Source organism: Paramormyrops kingsleyae, chromosome 5 (genome assembly GCF_048594095.1).
Source record: "Paramormyrops kingsleyae isolate MSU_618 chromosome 5, PKINGS_0.4, whole genome shotgun sequence".
Classification (NCBI taxonomy): Eukaryota; Metazoa; Chordata; class Actinopteri; order Osteoglossiformes; family Mormyridae; genus Paramormyrops; species Paramormyrops kingsleyae.
Genome location: NC_132801.1, coordinates 32230176 through 32253261, shown reverse-complemented (window position 1 = coordinate 32253261; position 23086 = coordinate 32230176). Strand labels below are relative to the sequence as shown.

Sequence of the window (23086 nt, the reverse complement as noted above, 5' to 3'; positions counted from 1 at the left end):
TGGCTTACCAGAGTTGTCAACACTAGCGCTGTAAAAGCTGATATGTACTTCCTCATTCCGACACCTTAAGTATGACATAGCTGTGGACCCTACGCCATAGCCTGACATGCACTTCCCCAGAAAGGTAACTACACGTTGTGGCGATGCAGAGTATAGGGACTGTGATTGGTCTGCATGGTAGCATTTTTAAAAAATTTTTATGGGAGTGCATCCCTGGTGTACTTAAATAGCTGATTTCCTTTTCACACAGCATTAAATAACCAAGCCTAGAGATAGGTCTGCAATTTTGCTTACCTCCATTAAGTATATTTGTATTTTACAAGATTAAAAAAAAAGTAAAAAAAAAAATAATATTACTACTATTTTAATAATACTAATTTTAGAAGGGAAAATGCATAAAAAGTGACTTTGTAGAGGCTCAACTTTTTTCCAGATTTACAAATGTAACAAAAACGGATACTTTGTTTTTCTGTTTTCATATGCTGAGCGACACAGACATACCAACGTGCAAGTATAAATACTCACAATGGTGTAGGTATGACAGACGTATAAATCAGCCTTAACTAATGTCTTTGCGGTACGGGTACAACCTGGTTCCTGTATGATGGTCGAAAAGCGCCATAAATGCTGCGGTAGTAATTGAGACTCTCCTGACCAGCTAACGTTTTTCCAATCTTCCATTGTCCAATTTAGGTGAGCCTGTGCCCACTGTACAGTGCATCCGGAAAGTATTCATAGCGCTTCACTTTTTCCACATTTTGTTATGTTACAACCTTATTCCAAAATGAGTTAAATTCATTTTTTACCTCAAAATTCTACACACAATACCCCGTAATGACAAAGTGAAAAAAGTTTGCTTGAAATTTGTGCAAATTTATTAAAAATAAAGAATATACATAAGTATTCACAGCTTTTGCCATGACGCTCGAAATTGAGCTCAGGTGCATCCTGTTTCCATTCATCATCCTTCAGTGGACTGGGGTCCACCTGTGGTAAATTCAGGTAATTGGATACGTTTTGGAAAGTCACACATCTGTCTATATAAGTTCCCATAGTTGACTGTGCCTGTCAGAGCACAATCCAATCCTTGAAGTCCAAGCTATTGTCTGAGACAGGATTGTATCGAGACACGGATCTCGGGAAGGGTACCGAAAAATTTCATGTCCGCCACTCAGACGTCGGCCTGCGTATCTGGAGCTGAATTGGCATTCACCCACTGCTTGACATAGTTGGTGCGCGAATGCTGTGGCACACTAATGACAACGTCCTCTATATCTTCCTTGTTGCTGAAGTCAGACTGTACAGGGCTACTGCATTCCGACTCCAGGAATCCACTGTCAATAGTATCCAGGTCCAGCACAACGTTGGGGTAGCCATCCTCTGAACGCTCAGCGGAGCTGAAGGAGTCCAGCGAGAGCTGCTCAACCTCATTGCCACTAGAGGCCAGATTCCATGGCAAACTGAAGAGCCTCAGCTGGCCAGACAATTCTGTGGAGATCCTCCTGCCACCTGATGTGTGACCACTGGAGATTGCTGCTCTTTGTGTGGCCTCCACGGTCAGCTGGTCCTCATCTTCCTTGCTGGGGTTTTCCTCCAGTCTGAACGCTGGATAGGGGCAACTGCCACGATAGGGATCCCAGCCGCTTTCCTCTCCGATCACCGTGACCGTGTTGATGGAGAGTAGCCCGCTGGAGATTAGCGTGTCCTGGCTCCTGTTGCTTCCCTCTAGGAGGTTCTGCTGGGAGGAGCTCTGGGCTAGAATGTTCGCGGCAAAGCCACTGCTTGAGCACTTCCCTCCCCTGCCGCACCTGCTACTGCTCTCCTCGGCCTCCTTCTCACACTTCACGGTGGAGCACAGCTGCTTCCCGCTCACCACCTCCATGTTCTTCTCCATGAAGTCGAACTCACCGAAGACAAATGTGGGGCCTACCCATTTCTGCAATTACAATCACATAGACATCACTATGAGTAATAAGGATTGGGCATCAGTCAAGTTCAATGCACAGTTACAGTACAGTAAATACACACTTCACTCCACATTTTCTTGGGACAAATTTTTGCACTTTCAGTGCAGTTAAGCTGAGCCTAACTACACTGATACCCAAGTTGGTTCCTTGACAGCTATATGCATTATCTGCCTCATTTGTGCATCACTTTGGACTAGAGTGTTCATAAATGTAATGCATTTTAACAGAGTTACTTTCTACTGCATCTTCTTAACTATGGTCAGACACTATAGCATCAGGCAGGGTTCCCCAGTTCCGGTCCTGGGAAGCCAGAATCCAACACAGCTTGTAGATTTCCCTGCTCACCAGACACCAAAATCAGCTAATTACCAAGTTTAATAGTGTGGAAGAATGGTACTAGGGTGGGGTTGGGGAATTATGGGGTTAATGTTTAGTCTTAGGTATTAGGCAAGAAGATGCTGTTGCATTCCGGGACTATTGTTAGGTCATAGGCAAGAAGATGTCGTTACATTTCTCGGAATTGGGTAACCCTGGCATAGCGGCTAACGTCCGCATATTAAGTTGTTAACTTGAACTGCTAAATAAAAAAAAAATGAACCTAGCATTTGATATGGCACCCGGCGTTGGTCCTGTATGTGGGGGTTGTATTTTTGATCGGAAGGTTGAAATTGCATTGTTTGCAGAATGCTTTCACCATTGAACCCTTGGGTAAGGCTCTTAACCCCTATTACTACACCTTAAATTCCCTACTTTGATCTTCAGTATAAATGAGTTATATCTTCATAGTATAGACCGAGCGTGTTTGTATTCTGGCTCTAGAGTAAAACTTCCAGTGCTGAAGCAGCAGAACCATGGTATGATGTAAACACCATCTGATACCATCATATCTTAAAACATGAGGTTTCCTGTTTTATCCTGTCAATCTAGCTGTTCTTAAGAGTTAACTTTTAGGGTGCCAGTTCTATCAAATTTAATTAAAACTGAGACTGCACTACAGCAAAGTACCACCTGCATTCTCATTTAAATGCTTTTACATGGATTGTGAGCAAAATCAGTCTGTAGGGAAGCTGACAATTCACAGCAACCCTTTCGCACAGCATTGTGCAATGCTGGTCTTAAAGCACAAACACTAAACCTATAAATACACCATTTTCTTTCTAAAGACCCCATACACAAGTCTATTTATTTCAGACCTATCACTCGGATCACTTCTGTAAGAGGCAATAACGACACAAATGTGAGCCATGCAAGGTAATTTTAGATATAGGTCAGCCGCACAGACAAACCTGATATAATACGGACAGCTTTTAGATAGGAAATTGGTTAACAGGGCCTATATGAAGAAGAGGCTTGTTTTAATTTAAGCAAGCATAGCAGGTACGTACTTTATGTTGGTAGTCTTAGGTGAATGGCTCAATTAATACAACACAAGCATCTTAGCTTCAGTTGCAAAACAATTGCATAACAATTCTTCACATCGGCTAAATGGTGAAGACATCTGGTTGAACACATTTGTTCACACTTTGGTTTATTATTATTATCATCAACATCAATACTACAGCTGTGTTTATTATGGATTTTCACAATACAGGTCCTAAGTAAGCTAAATAAAGCAATAGCCTGTTGAAAAGAAACTGAATGGCATGAAAAAGGACCCTTGAAAGACCTTTTAAACAACTTCACGTGGTGTTTAATGATACATTCCCTGTGTAATATCTGGCTCTTTTAAATTCTTTGATGTAAAAAAACAAGTATTTCTGCAATCATGAACTGATAAAATGGAGCAGAAGCCTCCAAACAGATCGGTATGGAGGATACCGGCCTAATCATGCAAACAGGAAAAAGTTATTCTGTAGATGAAAGATAAAAGACGAAAAAAAGTTCTTTTCCTTGCCTGCCTTAGAGCTTTCACGTTTCACTACAAGTTCAACGACAAGTTCAATTTGAAACTTTCTCCCTGAGTTGCGTGGAACAGCTTGGTTTCACCATGAGTGGATCGATATTCACAACAAACAGCGACCTAAAGTGAAAATAAAGTACAAAAAAAGAACAGGCACTTTGCATTGTAAGATATGTGTAAGAACCACTAAAAATAAGGCAATCGAGCAGCAGTCCTCATATGTTAGTTTCCTGAGCCCACGGTACGTGCCATATACTGTACTGTATATTACATTTTGCTTAAGTGACGGTTTTCACATTAGCACTTAGCTTTAGACTAAGAAAAACTTAACACACGATGGGGTTATTGTAGCTCCTCTGTTTAACTGGCCGATTCAACCAACGGCTGATACACCAGTAAAACGTTTCACCTACTTGACATACGAACAAACGGCATGTGGTGGTAACACTGTGAGTGAACTAACCATGCTTATCTGATACACATTTACTTTGATGACTACTGTTTTTAAAACCCCATTCTGTATGTTACTGTTAACAGGATAAACCAGTAAACTGTTAAAAGAGGTAGAAGTATTTACTGTGACGTGCGAATGAAAGACTACAAGGATTGAATACAGGAATTTAAGAATGATGTAGAGATCCCAAGCCTTTAATTGGGGGAATACTTTGGGAAATTAATGAATGAGCACATAAACTTTATAGAGAGGCTTTTCTAAAGCTCTAAGGTTTTCAAAAGTTCACATCATTTTCTTTTCTGTAAGAAATGTAGGCCTACTTGTGGAATAAGCCTGTGAGACTATGCTGGGAACAGAGGGAACAGCAAAAATAGTGTCATAAACAATTGAGTAACACATCAGATCATCTTTTAGTTTTAATAAGCAGTGTCTGTCTGCTCAGAGTTTTGAATCTTCTTAGGAACTACCTGTTACATATGTGTACTAGTCTCTCACATCTCTTTATATGTTTCTTACCTGTGCTACAAACCAATAATAAATTTTAAATGTTTGTATGCGCTACAACTGTATCCTACGACTAGGTCGTTAAGCAAATCGGTCGATAAACGAGGAACCGCCCCTCACCGATATTTCAAGCATACTGTACTGGTACTGGGTTTGTGTCAAACATTTAGATATTGTTTTAATGTCACCTTTGTACCATTTATAACATTTTTAGTATTCATAAATGTTTATACAGTAGTGTACTGTATACTGTAATAGACAGTGCACTGTTAGCGCTATATGTTTTCTCTGTATGCGACAGGTGAAAAGCTATGAGTGAAACTGTATTAAACAAAACACAGAAAAGACTTCGGAGATCTCATATCTAGCACAGCAAAGTTACAACAAGATGGTCGATAAGTGCTAAAGTTAATCATCATCGGAATTACAAATCAATGATACGCTAACATATATAGGCATGTATCGCAAATTAGCACGGCTTATATTTTCCATATGTCAGTGTTTTGCCTCCATCTAGTGGTCACTCTTATGAAGTGACTGTATTTGGCAAATTTGCTTCATTCATTTCATCCAAAAATAAATCCCTGTACTGCACGACCGGCGGGAAGACGTAAAGACCGGGAAACTTTAGATGCTGTGTCTCCACAGCGCATAAACAAACCCACAACAAACGAGTTTTGTTAATAGTGAGATCAATGAATTACAGATTGAGATAAAAGTACAGTGAAACCACTTCTAGATGTACTGTATATTTAGTGCATACCGGTGGAACTGTTTCCAAATCACTTATAATGAATTTTCTTTGGAACATGTTTCATTATTCTTTTCCGAATATATCTGGATAAATATTATGTGACTTGGGAACCCTCACCAGAATAAGTGATTACATTTTCCATCCATCCATCGTATAATCTGAAATCCAAATGTTCATAGGCAATATCCAGTGTGATACCAGCGATGGGAACAAATCATTGTTTGGCGGGTCGTAGTCAAGTCTCAAGTTAAAACATTGCAGGCGGAGTCAAGTCTTGAGTCATTTGCCCTCAGTCCAAGTCAAGTCCAAGTCTTTCTTTTCATTTTTGCTGTCATGTCACAAGTCATCAAATTTGTGACTCAAGTCCAAGTCGAGTTGTGAGTCATGTAACTTGAGTCCCTACCTATGACAGTTTTTTTAACTTTAGTGATTAAACTGTGTTGCAGTAAAAACCAAAAGTAAGTTGTAGGATATGTTCTTTATAGGCAGAGAGTTGAAAAGAGAGTGCCACTCACGTTTGTCCTCGCACAGTTACATCTGTGTATATGCATTGAGTGATGCATTCTTTACAATCTAAACAATCAAGCAATCTCAGGAGACCTATCTCAGCTAAGTGAAAATGCAGGCTGAGGAGAATTAATATATACTGAAATTAGAAAATTAACGTTATGGTACCCAGAGGGGGATTATAACCTCAAGTCTTCTCAAGTCATAGGGTCCAAGTCGGGTCAAAGTCTTGAGTCATTTGCCCTCAAGTGCAAGTCGAGTCTAAGTTTTTCCATCTGTTTTGCCGAGTTGAGTCACAAGTCATCAAATTTGTGACTTGAGTGTGAGTTTAGTCGCAAGTCAGTGACTATGTAGCACTGCAAATTTTACAATTTTATATCCAAAAATTCTATGGTGTTATACTCAGTATGAAATTTTACCATATATTTCCATCCATCCATTTTTTATAGTCGCCTGTCTTATGCAGAGTCCAATGGTCCAGGGCCTCTCTGTGAAGCTAGGGGGGCAAGGTAGGGAATAACCCAGGACTGGGCACAAACTTATTGCCGAGCTCTGGCCCTGAATGTTTTCTCAAAGGCCCCGAATCTTTTAAAATGACTTCAATATTGTGTCACTTCCCATCGATCTCTGACTGCATTGGCAAATCAATGGAACAAAAGTTCTACTACTGGGGAAATATCGCCATCTATAGGTCCACCCTGACATTGCCATGGAGGGTTGTGTATGGTGTTCCCTTCAGTCATATCACCGCAGTGTGTAAGAGCAGTCATCCTTAGCCGCCATTTACAAATACGGCATCAGCTGTGACTGCATTAGCTGATTTCACTTTGTTTAAGCATAGACATATACAGCAGATGCTGCAACTATCATGTTATTCCCAATAAGATGTATAGATTTTTAGGCATTCAATTATCTCAAATGATTTGAAGCACATTGCATATTGCTGCCGCAAATGGGGAAAAGATCTCCCCAGGGGACCATAACCGCAAACAGCGGAGGTTTGGGCGAAGCCCCGAATGTTTGCAGTGTCCATAATCTGGTTCAGATTATCAAGGGCCCCTGAGTGACAGGGGGCCTTTTGTGGCAGGCCAATATGGTATGCTTTCATGGAGCCAAAATCTGTAGAGGCACCTATAATAAAAGGAAATGAAAGCATGTAGCTAATGTATATATAATTGTACTCAATATATTTCATAGTATAAATGTTGCATATATTTAAATTTAATATACCATATATTATTTACATTCCTGTTTACTATAACATCAATTCCTATATCATTGATAGTTCATTCATTACTTAGCTAGTTTATGCAAAATTTAATGGCTGTCATGGGCATTCGAAATATGAAAATAAATTTAAAAACTGCCGATCAAATAAAAAAACAACAAAAAAATTGTATTAAAATAAAAAATTGGGCAGCCCCTATTTCCCCCCATCCTCTTACCCTTTGGAATATTTCTGAAATAATCCCCCAAAATCATAAACATCTAAAAATAGTTGCCATGTACTGACGTTTAAACATCTGCACTCATGGTATTTTCCGTTTAGGTGTGAAGTGTTGTCACACTGTGGCGTCAGGGTCCTGCCCACAATTTCCCCTTCGCTTTGCGCGTGTATGTGCGTGTGAGAATCCCTGCAGCACAGCGAGTGCGGCGCTTACCGTGAAATCCCCGCCGTGCTTACGGTACAGGGGCTTGAAGAAATCCTCGGGGCTCGGGATGTAGCTGCACACACACACCTTCATCAGCCACACTCTTCTGGGGAGGGGGAGAGGGGAAGGGGCGGTAAATCGAGTTTGCCTTTTCATTTTTAAGTGACTCTCCTGCGGGGAGGAGGGTAGGCAATCCAGTAGAAAAATGAGTAGAAACTGTCGCTAAAGTCGAAAAATACACAAATCAAAGGTTTTAGTTGAGCGCAGGGGCTGTTCCTTCCTCTGCCCCACTGCACACCTACTCACAAAGTACATCACATAGGTAACTTACGTCCCTTTAAACATGTGAAGCCCCACTGGCTGTAGACTACATTTATATTAGTTTCGCAGATAGTCAAGAATAGACTGAGGCGGATCTGGGTCAGTGCAGGTACCTTGAGATAAAACATGAGCCGGCTGCCCTAAGTTAGAGCTAGTATTTTGTTTGTTTGTTTTTTAGAATTATAGCGATCCAGATGAGGAGCGATGTATTGATGTGGCGTTTAATTATATTTTTGTGTTACACAATATATTTTGAGTGCAACCGCAAGGTGCCACATTACCAAAGTAACACGTGATTTAATCAATATAGTGTCCTCTAGGTACTTTGTGTCATCATAATGAGGTACTCCCGATTCATACCTCACTGAAGAAAAGCACCATTTCAAATTTCAAGTTTCATTGTTTACGTGTTTGTAGGAACACAGAGAAATTTGTATACCATGGTTGCAGGGTGCACTGGCTATTGGACAAATAGCAATACAATAATAAATCAAAGTGGAATCTATGCACGGAACCCTTTAAAATCCAGGCTACCTCCACAGATATACATAAACAGGCTAATGGATATCTCTCTATTTCGGTAGCTAGCCTGAGAGGAAAATGAGCGTGCAGCACACTTGCTGCAATGAAGTTGAAGTCTTCAAGTTTCAGACATAACAAGTGCCGACAGCGGATAGCTTCCTGCACTTCTTGTGTTTTGGGTGCCTGTTGCATGTCGGATTTTCGCTGTGGCGCCGCGAGAAACGATTCGCAGTGCTAGTGGTTTGCGAACGTAGGAGGTAAAGCAAGAGGGGATCAAAAACATCAGACGCACTGATCTAGTTTACAGTCATAAAGATATAGAAACTTGTCTGCCTGTCACTTAAAAATTACACAATTTGTTTTCTAAAGTGTGTTCATTTAAAAGTTTTAAAGTAGTCAAATGTCAATAAAGACTAAAAATGGGCAATGCTTGTGTTATTGTAACAGGGTCAGTTGGTTCGGCGTGAGATTTTCTGGAGTGTGGAGACAAGTCTGCACTCACATTTACATCGGCCTACATGTAAGAGTTTTATTACCTTGTAAATAGTCCACAGGGTTTGCTAACTGCCCCAAAGCTTTTGATCTAGCTAATTTTAGGTTTATTATGGAATGATATTGATTTGCCGTAAGATTTCTTGTGTGAGGTGAGAGTATGAAAACGTGAGCCTCCAGTTGCACGAGAGCCGGCAGTCCTGCTGTAAGGCTTGAAATCTAGGACTAACATGTTCCGTTATTTACACTCCCCTGTAGAGACACTATTACAGGTAATAGTGAAAGAGAGGTCCTACCGCTCTTTATAGATCGTACATAGGGTTTGGGTTCTATTGGAATTATATCAAACGCTGATGCTTACTTTCGTCCCAAGTAGCAGATGCAGGCGCAGGCCACCAAAAGCAGCGGCGTGAAAAGATGCATCCAGTTCTGGTATATTCTGTCATCTGGTTTATTACCTGGAAACACACAGGAACACGCACAAACACACACGAGCATTGAATTACACCATCCCAGGTATGCATATAACTGAAAGATCTGTTTGTATACAATAATCATTATTGTTAGTTTAAGCAATCTTTATGAATTATATATATTTATTATACATATATAAATATATAATTTGATATTTATGTGTGTATATAAAGATGAATACATTGAAGTTATTGAGTAGAATTTGGTATGAGCAAAACTTACAGTGTAGTTGAAGTGTTTGACTGAATTCACTCCAGTAATTCAGAAATTTTTCCTCAAAAAGTCGGCTTGGCTTGGCTTGAACATCCACCATAAACTTTTTGCCTCCTTGTAAGTTACTGCAGGAGATCTGCATGTACCGCTGGTCTTCAATTAAAGTGTAATATATAGGATCCTAATGAGAAAACCAATGTAAGAATCTTTTGATTGTGAACATAGTTATAACTGGTTAGATTTATGTTAGCATTAACAAAGTTAATTACACTTTGAGGAAGTAGTAGTAATTTTCATGGTCTACTTGATTAAATGTTTATTATTAAAAAGTGGATAGTGGACATACTACGTAGTTTTCATTACCTTGCTAGAACCATCTTCTGGCCTTAGCCTGATTCTGTACATCAGCATATTATTCAAGTAAATGTTCTTGTCCTCTGTGTAGACCATTTCCCATGAGATGTTGAAGTTACTGCCATTTTCCCGCAGCAACACATTGAAAGGTGGCTGCGGCTTCACTGTGAAGGCCAGATTGGGAATGTGAATGATCACGCATGTTTCCAACTGGGAAGGTACTGCACTACAGGAAAATGTACGTTTGGTAGAACTAATGCCAGTTACACACTGAACTAATGGAACACAGATAATCCTACACTTTTTAACATCTACAGAATTACTTGAAAGTCAATAAGGAAAAAAATCACAATAACAACAATAATAATAGTAAGATCATCATCATCATCATCATCATCATCAATACAATTCATTTATGGATTAGAGTTCAATTTGTCATAAAACGTCTTTGTGTTTTATATTTGCAATAGCGACATCGTGCCATTAAAGGTTTGCACTCACCATGACTGGCGAGTACAAGGTACACTGAGCTATTCAGGCTTGTTGTCCACTCGTCTGCAGGTGTTCCCCACACTTTGCATTCTGTGTCCGATCCGATGTTGAATTCATAGTCCAGTTCTAGTATGCACCAGGGTCTGGGGGATGTGATCTCACAGCTCGCGTTCACGGTGTCCAAATCATCCCTTTTGAAAGCGGGTGAAGAACGACAATGCCTTGAACAGGACGTCTATTATGAGTCGCCTCATTATGAGAACCATTTTCCTTACCACTTCTGTTTTTTTGGCAGCACGATAAGCGACCGCAATCATTCTGAGGTCATGTTGATCGCATGGCGGATGATTGTGTGTTTTTACTGATATATTGAAAAGGTATGGAAGAAGAATGGCACGTCTGCAGATGCGATCGTGCTGTTAGACAAGCAGCCTGAGTCACTGTCACAGCAAGCTCTCCAGACTTCTGCAAAATGTTTTTTTAAGCCATAGAATGAAAGCCCTTCTTTATGAATCACATAGCCCATGATGAGGAACAGGAAACATGGCCTCCAATTAAAAACACAGTGCAGAAATTGCAGTTTCACTGTTAAAAATGTATGCTGGAGTGGCATCTCAACGCATTAATATCGAAATATTACAGGTGCAATTATTAAACAAAAAATATTGTGATAATTAAATGTGATACAATGAATGAGCAATCAGCATAAATGTTTTGTATATTTTGATTGAAAATTCTCCTCTCGTCTTTTGGGAAGCTTTTGTAAAGAAAATTGGGAAGTCTTTAAACACACTTCACTTTTCTGAAAGGTCAAAATGGCCTAAGACAATATAAGTCATTCTTTCGGTTCCATGGCAGACAGGTGACCTTTTTAGAGGAATGTTTGCCTCTTTGGACCCTTGGAAACAAAGGAACAGCGCAAATGGAAAAATACTTACCAGCAATGAGCCTCAATGTAGTAAGAGATGTCAGAGGGCAAATGTCCTGTGCAGGAACAGTTCAGGGAAGAGATGAAGTCAGTGCTGCAGGACAGCTGACAACCCCATGTAGCTGCAAAACAACAGTCCGGGGTTATGGAAATATCTATTGCTTTGGCAGTTCCTTAAGTATTTGCGATGATGTCATAGTTGCTCAATAAGTAGCAATGTAGCCTCTTTTCTCCATGTCATTAATGTGTTTCCTACAGGTACTCGGGTTTCCTCCCACAGTCCAAAGACATGCAGTTAGGATCATTTGCATCTGTAAATTGCCCAAAATATGTGTACATGATTACATGGGCGTAGCTAGGAATGCTGGGTCTCCTGACTAAATGCCACCTTGGATATATATCTTGGATATATACATATCTATCCATTTTCTGAAACCACTTGTCCTATTCAGGGTTGCAGGAGATCCAGAACCTATGGACACAAGGCAGGGAACAATCCAGGATGGGGTACTAACCCATCACTGCATCACTGGGCACACTCACAGACCAGTTGCTCATACATGCAACTCCAATTAGCCTCAGCATATTTTTGGACTGTGGGGGGGGGGGGGTTGAGGGGGGAACCAGAGAAAAGTCCATGATGACATGGGAAGATCATGCAAACACATGTAATCCAAGCGGAGACTCGAACCCTGGTCCAAGAGGTGTGAGGCAACAGTGCTATCCACGGCACCACCATGCCATTTTTCAGGCGACCCACTAGAGTGCTGAGCCCCCTCAATCTGCCAGGGTATCCATGCCCCTCTTACACCTCTGCATCTATGTATATACCCACATGCCCTGTCATCCCAGCCAGGACGTCCTCTATGTTGTACCCTACACTGCCTGAGATAGATTCCAATCTTACCCCAACCCTGCAGTAGACAGGCAGCTGTGAACATAAATCTGTGAACTTTCCATTTCAAATATATGTTAAGAATGAATTAACTTCAGAATAGAAACCATAGATATATTGACATAGATACCATAGATATATTTTCTATTGATATAGAAAACCAAAACAAAATACTGACATTGGCCTAGTTAGAAAGCTTATATGTGCCCAACCAGTATGATTAGCAATGGAAAAAAACGGTAACTGGAAAACTTACTGAGCAGAATTGAGCCGCAGAGTGTGAGAAAAATCATCCGAACTCGCGCTCCCATTGTGATGCACGTGCCGCACGAACGAGGAGGACCATTCAATATTTCCTTGTGGTCATCATTGACAGCACCAGCAACCCTTTTGACAATGAAAGAAAGAAATTATATATATATATAATGAACTATATATTTTGTTTGTTCATATTCACTTTTGGCAGCTTTCTTTCTCATTTTATTTTTTAAAAGCATTGTTGTATTATATTGTAACCTACACCTGGCGAAATGGGCTTTTTACTCTCATTGCACGAAAACAAAGATAATTCCGTTTTTTCCCCCTCATTTACATAAATAACTAACCTTCTGCCAACCTTACGCTTGCCTTTCTTCTGTTTTTAAACCAGCAAAACAGACCAAGACCCGACAGAAAAAGAGGAAATCATAATCCTATCATCTTTGCTGTTCATAGTTCAGAGAACAACAACAAATAAAAATAGCATAGTTCCGAGAAGTAAGAAAAGTCATAGTCAAAGATATATATATATATATGTATTTTTATAAAACGTAATATTCATTTATGTTCATTCGTATACCTTTGATAGACAGCAGCAATGCAGTTATAAGACAGGGTAACCGAAGTTGTTTTGATTCGGAGTTTTAAAATCCATGAACATTAACGGATCACTAGCAGTTTTATATCCATTAAAGATCTCCTAAGGTTAGCAATTAAGTATGTTCGTTTTTAGCATGCTTATATAACTTCAGTTCATCCAATATGCCTATGTACTAGTGCTTACTAGTACTATTTTGTTATATTGAATTAAAAGCTTTAGGTTGTGTGTAAACAGACTTAGCTTGAGTTTCAGAATTCAATATTAACATTAGTTTCATTATTAACGCTACACTTGTGAATGCAATGATTCAGAGGCAGATTCATATAAGCATATACTTATGTGTTCTCTGTGGTATATAAGATGCATGCCTTGAAATTTTAAAAAAATTCCTCTGAGTCAACACTGAACTAATTGTCGCTTACATGATGCCTTGGTTCAGCGAGCCAGATATAGACATGCTTCACAAAAAGTCTTATCAACATGCTCTTAACAATCTCAGTGATTTTCACTCAATTTCTATCCAAGTAGAATAGATATCACAAGTAAATATATATTTTTCCACAACTGGGGAATTCCAGATGGGGAATTGAAACATTCCATTTATTTATGAGGATTAAAACGGAGAGATTTCCAAGCATTATTTCTAAAACAATAAATTATTAAAATTACTCAACATAATTGTTATTACCGAAAAAATAATTAAAAAACCAAGAAAGACTTGTTGAGTTCAGCCTGGAAGCTTAACAGAAATGCAATTCAAATTCACAAGAAAACAAGTAACAACTGTTCAACGATAACGCAGTGTAGTGTACTTACCTATTCTACAGCGGATATAAATCAGAAAAGAAATTGCTTTCATCGGTATCAGTTTGGAGTTTGCTCCAGGCTTAATTGAGAGACTGGGTCATTTTTCGACAGTTCTTTGGTGTTTCTCGACTGAATCTGGTAGCGTTCCCTTAATGGTGTCAATATGCTTCAGCGCAGCGTCATCGGTGAGGATGTGGTTACCGCTTATCACACATGACCAGAGCGGCACAAACTCTGCACTGCCTTCTGCTTCTCTTAAAGAATCCACCTTTCATATCTGCGAAATCGGGGGATGGGGTAGGTGGAGACACTTCTTGCTTTGAAAGGTCAAGTGAACTAAAGTAAAGGGCATGCTTTCAGAGGCAAGTTTCTAGTTCAATAAATTCAATTAAAGTGAAAAGACATTTTGAGTGGCCAACTTAAACGCAACAGTTGTTGGTGTCTGTTCCTGGGTATCTACTTAACAAATAACCATCAAATGCAATACTATTCACAGTAGAAAGCAAGGAAATCTCCAATTAAAGGTAATACCTTGGAAAAGAGTTTCAATGGGCTGACGTATCATTTTAGGGCGGAAACTGTTAGGCTGCTCATTTTAGCCACAGTTTGCTAGAAGTGTTTCAGGAAAAACATTTTCTGTGTTTGAACTGGGTTACTGAAGATAATAGATTACTATTAGGTCTGACGTGAAAACCATTTCAATCACATCCACCAAGAGATGCTGAGGTCTTGATGTCAAGGGACTCAGTGAGTGGCGTGGTTGCTTGACCTAATTTACTTAAAGTGTTTGCATGAGGTTCTAAGATACAGCAGTTATGCCATATCTGAGGCCAGAGTGTTCAGGTTCAGTGTTCAGGTTGTTAGCCATTCTCCTGCAGTCCTTTTGACAAAATGTTAACTTCATATCAGCTTCCCGAAGAATCTGGGGTCTACAGTGCACAAATATACAGGGTGTCCATAAAGCCTCTTTACAATTTCAAAAATGTATTACAAAGGCAATTGATGCGATATCCTCATCAGATTTGTTCTATGTACTGAGTGGTTATCAAAGTTTTTAATTATATCGCAAACAAGGGTACAGGACATCACTAATCTAAAGCAGAGGATCACTGATGCCATTGCCACCATTGATGAGGGTATGCTACAGGAAACATGGCAAGGAATCGAGTACCGTCTTGATGTGCTTCGTGCAAAGAATTTCCCCATTGTGGGATTAATAAAGTCTAATCTAATCTAATCTAATCTAATCTAATCTAATCTAATCTAATCTAATCAACCAATGGTGCCCATATAGAGGTGTATTAAATGGGGCAAAAAAAACTTAAATATCTACGACTCATTTTGTAATAATTTCCACGTATCTGTCTTTTTATTTGCCTTTGTAATAAATTTTTGAAATTGTAAAAAGACTTTATGGACACCCTGTACATTTATTTAGAGTACCCTTTTATCCAGAGCAACATGAAATTAAGAAGACAGAGTCGGCTAGTTCCTGGAGCAATTAGGGTTAAGGGCTTTGCACAAAGGCCAAATGGTGAAATCACTCTACCAATGCCAGGATTTGAACCGATGATCTTCTGATCATAAGCACTTAGTCATAACTCACACACTACCCACATTTTTTAAGGCTAGCCAGATACCCATAGATTAAAAAGCATTAAAAACTACGCAAAAGCATTAAATTGATCTTTAAAAATGGGCTTAAGTGGTATTACAATGATTTAAATCCATCTCTTAAGGACCTTAAAATTGACACAAAAATGGAAAATAACGATTTAAGTCTTCATAAATGGGATGATGTTGGTATTATTTTATTTGTCTGCATCACACATAATGCAATGAGCGGAACCAACAGAAATAATTTATGTTTGTCAGGGAGGGAGGGACACTAGCTTCAGGTAATTAACACACTGCCCTGAGCTAGCCTGTAAGTGACATTTTCACATTTGACATTTGACATTGGTTCAGAGAGATAACCAATCAGGTTGTAGAGGAGGTGGCTCCAAGCAACTAGAGGAGGCAGAACCAAAACATCTGAGTGGTTGGTCCTGCCTCCTCTAGTTGCTTGGGCCCACCTTTTCTACAGTTTGATTTCTGCTGTGTTCAATGAAATATTCCAGATAAATATTGTGATTCTGCATAAATTGCAATAAAATACTTGCACTTGTAATGTGATAATGAAAGCACTGTTAACACAGCAGGAGATAATGTCTCACACCTTTTAATTTAAGGTCCTCAGTAGAAGGCATCCTTATTTGTCGCTATTTTAAGTCACATGAATAGAAACACAGCTGTGATGTTTTCAAGAGATCAAAAGAATTTACTGTCATCTGTGCAGTAAACTGTCAGTTACACTAAGCAATGAAAATGTTACTCCTGACCACGGGTAAACACAAACTGAACACAAAACAAATACAAATCGAGGTGCTTACAATAAGACAATAAATATGAGTACAAATATGAAAAAATATGTAAACAATGTGCAATGTAATTATATGAATAAATAAACAAGTCAAATGAAAGTTTATGTCTGAAATGCACACAACTGTAAATGCAGACATTGAAATGAACTAAAACAGTGGTTGTTCCTGGATGGCCTTTTGGTTGATAGCCAAACATGTTAATCAATAACACCACAAAGACAATGTGCAATGCTGCAAACACTGTAAGCAGTCCTATGTGGCAGATTTAGTGCAACAGACAGAAGGGTGTGCAAATGACCAAGCTGTTCTGCACTACTGTCCATTGTGTGTGTGTGTGTGTGTGTGTGTGTGTGGGGGGGGGGGGGGGGGGGGGATTATGCAGGCCGCATTGGTTGGAGGTTGATTGTGTCAACAGAACAGTGGTGTTGGGGCAGGGGCTGTGGGTGAGAGTCACTCAGGAGCCTGATGGCTTATGGGTAGATAATGTTCTGCAGGCTTGTGTTCTTTGATCATACACTCCTGTGTCGTACCACCACTCTTGCCTGATGGTAGGAGTATGTGTTAACTGTGCGTTTCTGTTCAAAGAATATCTGTTTATTATATGCGGTACTTTTCTACCTTGCCCTGCCTTACATTTTGTTCTCCTGATCCATACAGTCTTATGTAATCACAAAGCTGGGCTTGATAATCTTCTAGCATTCTATTGAAAGTTGTGAAACTTGTGTCAATTGAGTGACAAATTCTGTTTGGATGACACATAGCTTCTGAGAGGTGGTGCTGTGGAGTTTTTGGTTAAAGTAACTGTCTAGTAAACAGGAGATCTTGGATTCAAATCCCAACTTGGTGTCTACAAATTCCATTTAACACTTGCTGTGGTATTCTATATTGACAGTGAATTTGATTTCATTTTGCCAAATTAGATACAATGGCTCCATAAATCACTAGTCTGCCTGGCAATATGTAGGAAATCCCCTTTACACTTGGGTGCTACCTGAGCCTATTCAGTCTAAGTGCAAGTTACAAGGCCTGCTCACACCATACTGAATATAATTTCATTTTCTTAATGTATGTTGCTGTCCTGTGTAAATTCTTGTTAATTTCATTGGGATAGCGGGGGAGGTTACATAAAAATGAATTGGAAATGTGACTCTAATATTAAACTTGTCAGGAACTCTCAAAATATTTGGGAGGAAAAATGCTCAATTTTGGCCCACTTAAAAACCCTCTGTGGGTTCCAGGAAATGAAATGCAGACACAAACCACTGACGCAGCCCATACACAATAAAGACAAATAATCTTCCAGCAAATAATTGCAAATATATGCAAGTCATTATATCATGTACGTATGGACGATTTTTTAAATCTATACTATAGATTTCGTACATGTCAGTTTTTTTTTATCGCTGTAACTCACAATAGTGAAAGCGTCATAACTATTTAACAAAATTAAGCACGGAACGTATTATTTGCAACACCAAGCAATGTAACGACGTAACTTACCACTAAACTGGAAACGCTAAAAAACTACACGATAAAAAAAATCACGTTTTTAGTTTATTTTGTACATTAATAAACAAACATAAAACGATCCATTTATAAGACGCATAAGACTTTACAAACGTTTGCACTTATAGGAACCTATTTTTTGACTGCGCAGTTTCATTCCGGTCATATTTCCCGCCCTCATCTACGTGTCGCGGAAGTAAATGTCAAATATGGTGCTCTGGACTATACTGATACAGCGATAGGATAAATATACTTCTAGGTAAAATGTACTGCACATCAGCTTGTTAGACACCGTAGGTCTGATCGAAATCTCATTTTGTTCTCTTGAGTCGTTTGCATATTCATTTCAGCTAATGGAGAACAAGTGCAGTATCAGTTGAATTGCGAACATCCTGTACAACATCTTGCTACTGCTAAAACAGGTAAAGGTGCGTTTCATGAAAATCGTACCTGTTGGACCAGTTCAGTAATGGTGACTGACTAGGCAGTTCGTTGCTGTCCGTCGTAAAAAAAGTCGCAAGTGACATGAACCATTCACGGAAATTTGTTCCACATAGTCACCTGGCAATTTCCATGCGTGGGCATCATTGTATCTTTTTAGAATTAAGGAAAGTGCTGTGAGTTTGCAGGTGATAAGTAAAGCTTTTTTCCCTTCCAAGATAAAGCGTATAAGGAATGGTGACTTCAGTGTTCAACTGAGGTGAATCATCAAAGAGGAAGAACGATGGACTTTTCTAAGTTCTTGGATGATGACTTTGACGTGAAAGACTGGGTCAATGGGGCCTTTAAGATGGTCCAGAAAGATGCTCCTGGAAAGGCGGACGGTCATGCTGCCACACTTGTTATGAAGCTTCAGCTTTTCATTCAGGAGGTCAATAATTCCATTGAAGGTACACACAAGAAAATGTGTTGTGCTGCTTTTGTGTGTGTGTGTGTGCGCGCTCTGTGATGCACTGGCATCCCGTCCAAGGTGTTCACCTGCCTAACGTCCTGTGCTGCCTGGGAATCGGCTCCAGGCTGCTTACAAACCTTTATCTGGAAGCTTGCTTGGAAGATGAATGTGTAAACGTACTTTAATTTAAAAAATATAATTTAAAGGCATTAAATTATGAATGCCTCTAAGGGGGCGTCTCTTTGAACTTTCTGCCATTTTCAGAGCCTTGTAGGAAGTACTTAAGTTACAGCTGATCTGATTACATGTTTGAATTCTACAGAAAAAGTTATATCTCATTTATTCTTATTTTCCCACAATAAGAGAAAGGAGATGAAGGCATTGCTTTGTGTGTATGTCTAAAAAGTCAAAAATTTCTGCCTCTATAATGTGTCATGTATGTGATTCACTGTCTGTTTGACGCGTGTTTGGGGACTGGTGGTCAGAGAGCAGCAACCAAGCCCTCCAGAATATGCCCAGGGTGCTGCGGGACGTGGAGTCTCTGAAGCAGGAAGCCTCCTTTCTTAAGGAGCAGATGGTGATGGTTAAGGAAGACATCAGAAAGTTTGAACAGGATACTGTGCAGTCCATGCAGGTACTGGCAAAACAGCACAACTTTCATTTTTTAATGTTCGTTTTTCACATTTTAGATAGTTACAATGTTTTTCTTTTAATTAATATTTTTTTGAGACAGGTACAGACGCTCCTCTACTTACGAACTTTCAGACATAGGAATGAAGAGGACTGTAAATCCAGAATGTGTTCATTGGGCTCCCGTTTCCTGTCCACAACATAATTTTTTTTTTTCTGCGCGCCAATTCCGCCTAGTATGACTTCTGGCCGCTACTCCGCAGCGTAGCAGCGTAGCGTGCGTACTCCCAGCATCCTAGCTCTTTGTATACCCTTAAAATGATGTTGAATAATGACTTACAAACATTTCAAGTTATGAACAGCCGTTCGGAACGTATCTCATTCGTAAGTAGAGGAGCGTCTGTATATTGTGCCTCTTATTTTAATCTCTAAAACACATAATCTGCTAATTTTATGACACCATGATAGTTATCAATGTAGAGTTGGTCTTCACTGGATAATTCAGGATATGAAATATTAATCACAGCCAATGTTTTAATCTGCAACACAAAAGTAACACTTTGGTACACACTTTAAATTGTAATATGTTTTTAAATAATTTAGTATAAGATTTCTGTGAGAACCATATGTTCCACCAATATTTTATTCTTTTGTTTTATGTTCTGCAATTTCTCAGTAATGATATATGCCACCATTGTGTGGGTTTGGTTAAATGGCTTGTGTTCCAGCAAAGGAAGTCGTGGTTAAGATTTTTCCACTGAAATGGTCCTTTATTTGCCTTGTTTCTTTCGTCTTTACAGCTGTGCAGTGTTGCTGATGTCTGAGTCATTGCACTTGTTCAACACAGAGAGATTATTTATGATCCTGATTTGATAGTTATGTGTTCAGTCTTTAAAATGTTGTATAAATCAGCTGAATGTGTTTGTCATTAATGAACTTATACTGGTGAATGGTCAGATGCATGTGTAATGTCAGCTTTGCTTTCTGTCCATCAGAGTTTCCCAATCTAGTCCTCAGGAACCCACAGTCAGTCCATGTTTTTGCTCCCTCTGAGCTTCCTGCCAGACAGTCCACATTTTTGCTGCCCCCCCAGCTCCCGGTAGGACTGTCTGTGGGTCCCTGAGGACTGGATTGGGAAACACTGCTGCATAATAACTGATATAATAAAGATTATCCCCGAGATGGTAAAGCCCCCCCCATTCTCCTTTCTAAGGTTCTGGTGGAGATAGATCAGGTGAAATCTCGCATGCAGCTGGCTGCTGAGGCTCTACAGGAAGCCGACAAGTGGAGCACCCTCAGCGCAGACATCGAAGAGACCTTCAAGACACAGGTGACTGATTTAAGGGCTCTTCTTAAAACTGACCTTTTCTTTCTAAATTCTAATGTGAGCTCACGTGTTGGGTCCACCTTAGATATGCCGTCCGTTAGGGCGGTCCACGGCACTATGGAAAATTTTGAATTTCATTAAAACCCACCTCCACAAGTTTAAATATGTTCTATCAGATGTAGTAAAGATATGATGTAAATATGGAGCAAATTGAACTACATTTAGAGGTCGCTCAAGGTCCCACAAGTTTGTTGTGGACTCAGATTAAGACAATTTGCCAAAATTCCAGGGTAAAATCAAATGAAAAAATTATCATCGCTTTAATTCAAAGTACTGTCATTAAATGGGACGATGAAGGCGCAAAATTTCTTGGCTAAGGACCCAAGAGAATGGAATGACGACCCTTCGTACCAGGAACTTCAAACAGCAGCGTCAAAAATGAAGGTCGTGAATGATTGTGCAGAGAGAGCCATTGCATTGATGCAGCAATACAATTCATCCCTGACCAAGAACGAGGAGCAGAAGCAGTATCTCCTACGTTTGGTTGAAAGACACAGAAAGAAATATCCAACCTGCGCCAAGTCTACCCTTCTGAAAACGGAGTCGGGACAGCAACAGTGCGACACTGATGATAAAGAACATTAGAACGTTATGGGACAATATATAACAGTAAGAGTCCAGACAACCTGAATCCAAGATAGTATCAGCTAATTTGACATGTTCTGTTCTTTTTCACTCATGGAAATTCTAATTCTGTTTACTGCATGTTTTCCTTGTTTTATTGCATACAATTACACAATACAATATAGCTGTTGCAGTGTTGCATTACTACCAGCTTGAGCGACCTCTAAATAATGACCAATCATAATAAAATTTGGCAGACACATTTGTAATAAGGGGAAGAATAAAATTAGGGTTGTGGAGGGAAAGCTGTGTGAAGTTGTTAATTTTGGACCACCCTACCGTCCGTATGTAAGATCCTTACTAGGCCACATATTATGCCAGTTTTACTATGGTGAAAGATGCCTTGGAATTGAATTTACTTTACAATGTAATTTCAAGCATACAAGGTGCTCTTGTGAAGTGAAGGTGGCAAGGTGGGTTTCTGGTGTGATTTTAGTCATCTGGCAGCTGTGCTCAGAGCGTTAGGTCCCCACGAGTGGGGTGGGGGATTTAAGCTGTGGCTGATATTATGAGAAACAAAAAAAACTTTTTGGGGTTGTGGTGTTTTGAGTTGATTAATAATGGACTCCATAAAATTTTCACTGGTTTTTTTCTTTTCTCCCATCTTTCTCTTAGAATTCAAATTTGTCCCTCTAATATTTTTCAAATGTTACATTTTGCCAAAGCACTGTTTTTTGATCAGTTTATTAATATGGAGATTAGGATCAAGGTAGGACTTTATTGATCCCCACAGTGGGTGGTGGGGGGTTATTTGTCCAGCAAGACAATGCGGGTGTGAAATAGAAACGATCAGCTACGTTTGAAACATGATAACGAAACAAACAAACAAATAAGTAAATAAACAAAGTGAGGTGGCATCATGGCATTAAGTACGACTGATCTCTTCAGGATCTGGCTGTGATCTCCTCCAAGCTGACCAGCATGCAGAGCAGCTTGGCAATGCTGGTGGACACGCCCGACTACTCGGAGAAGTGTGTCCACTTGGAGGCCCTGAAGAACAGACTGGAGGCCTTGGCCAGCCCCCAGATCGTGGCGACGTTCAGCTCACAGTCAGTCGGTGAGGGCTTCAGGATGCTGCTCACGCTCGGGCGTTAAAAACCGACACTTTGATTGATGATGCGTTTCCATTCATCACAGAACAAGCCAAACTGTTTGTGAAAGTTTTCACCGAGATTGATAGGATGCCTCAGCTCCTGGCTTATTACTACAAATGTCACAAGGTCAGTGTTTCAGTTACGGGGTTTGCGCTATGCCCTCCTTGTGCCCGCCGTGTGCCCTCCTTGTGCCCGCCGTGTGCCTGAGTTGGCGTTTTGTCCCCGCAGGTGCAGCTGGTGAGCGTGTGGCAGGACCTCTGCCAGAGCGAGCTCAGTCTCAACAAGCAGCTGTCCGAGTTCTACGACACACTGCTGTCCGCCTGGCACACGCAGCTTCAGTGGAGCGCTCAGGTGCGCCGTCTTTCCGCCAGATACCTCCTCCGTGTGGCTTTTCTCCTGCCGTTGTCGCGGTAACGCTTGCCTCACTTTTTCGGA

General features: G+C 40.0%; 2 protein-coding genes across 9 annotated transcripts in view; one reads left to right on the top strand and one right to left on the bottom strand.

Moving 5' to 3' along the window:
* The window catches only part of cog7 (component of oligomeric golgi complex 7), a 47129-nt gene that overhangs the window by 7045 nt on the left and 16998 nt on the right, over positions 1-23086 (top strand). The window contains exons 1-7 of one of the 5 annotated variants that reach the window (XM_023791679.2): positions 14149-14280; positions 18684-18914; positions 19402-19550; positions 20760-20876; positions 22446-22614; positions 22695-22777; positions 22880-23002. In XM_023791679.2, the coding sequence (XP_023647447.2) occupies positions 18749-18914; positions 19402-19550; positions 20760-20876; positions 22446-22614; positions 22695-22777; positions 22880-23002 (807 nt within the window). In that variant the 5' untranslated portion in view covers positions 14149-14280; positions 18684-18748. Of the gene's footprint in view, positions 1-14148; positions 14393-18183; positions 18453-18683; positions 18915-19401; positions 19551-20759; positions 20877-22445; positions 22615-22694; positions 22778-22879; positions 23003-23086 lie in introns of those variants that run through there. The other 4 variants (XM_023791681.2, XM_023791677.2, XM_023791678.2 and 1 more) reach the window with 4 other exon arrangements.
* LOC111833430 (interleukin-21 receptor-like) lies at positions 853-14242 on the bottom strand. Of its 4 annotated transcripts, none has more exons than XM_023791683.2 (9): positions 14105-14242; positions 12686-12816; positions 11545-11656; positions 10616-10797; positions 10124-10278; positions 9770-9941; positions 9435-9531; positions 7748-7844; positions 853-1936 (listed from the first exon to the last, which is right to left on the bottom strand). In XM_023791683.2, exons 2-9 carry the CDS (start codon positions 12738-12740, stop codon positions 1172-1174), a joined length of 1635 nt encoding a protein of 544 aa, XP_023647451.2. In that variant the 5' UTR covers positions 12741-12816; positions 14105-14242; the 3' UTR covers positions 853-1171. The 4 variants fall into 4 exon arrangements, with proteins under 4 accessions (XP_023647451.2, XP_072568673.1, XP_023647453.2 ...); XM_072712572.1 differs by lacking the exon at positions 14105-14242 and adding an exon at positions 13977-14000; XM_023791685.2 differs by lacking the exon at positions 14105-14242 and adding an exon at positions 13268-13317.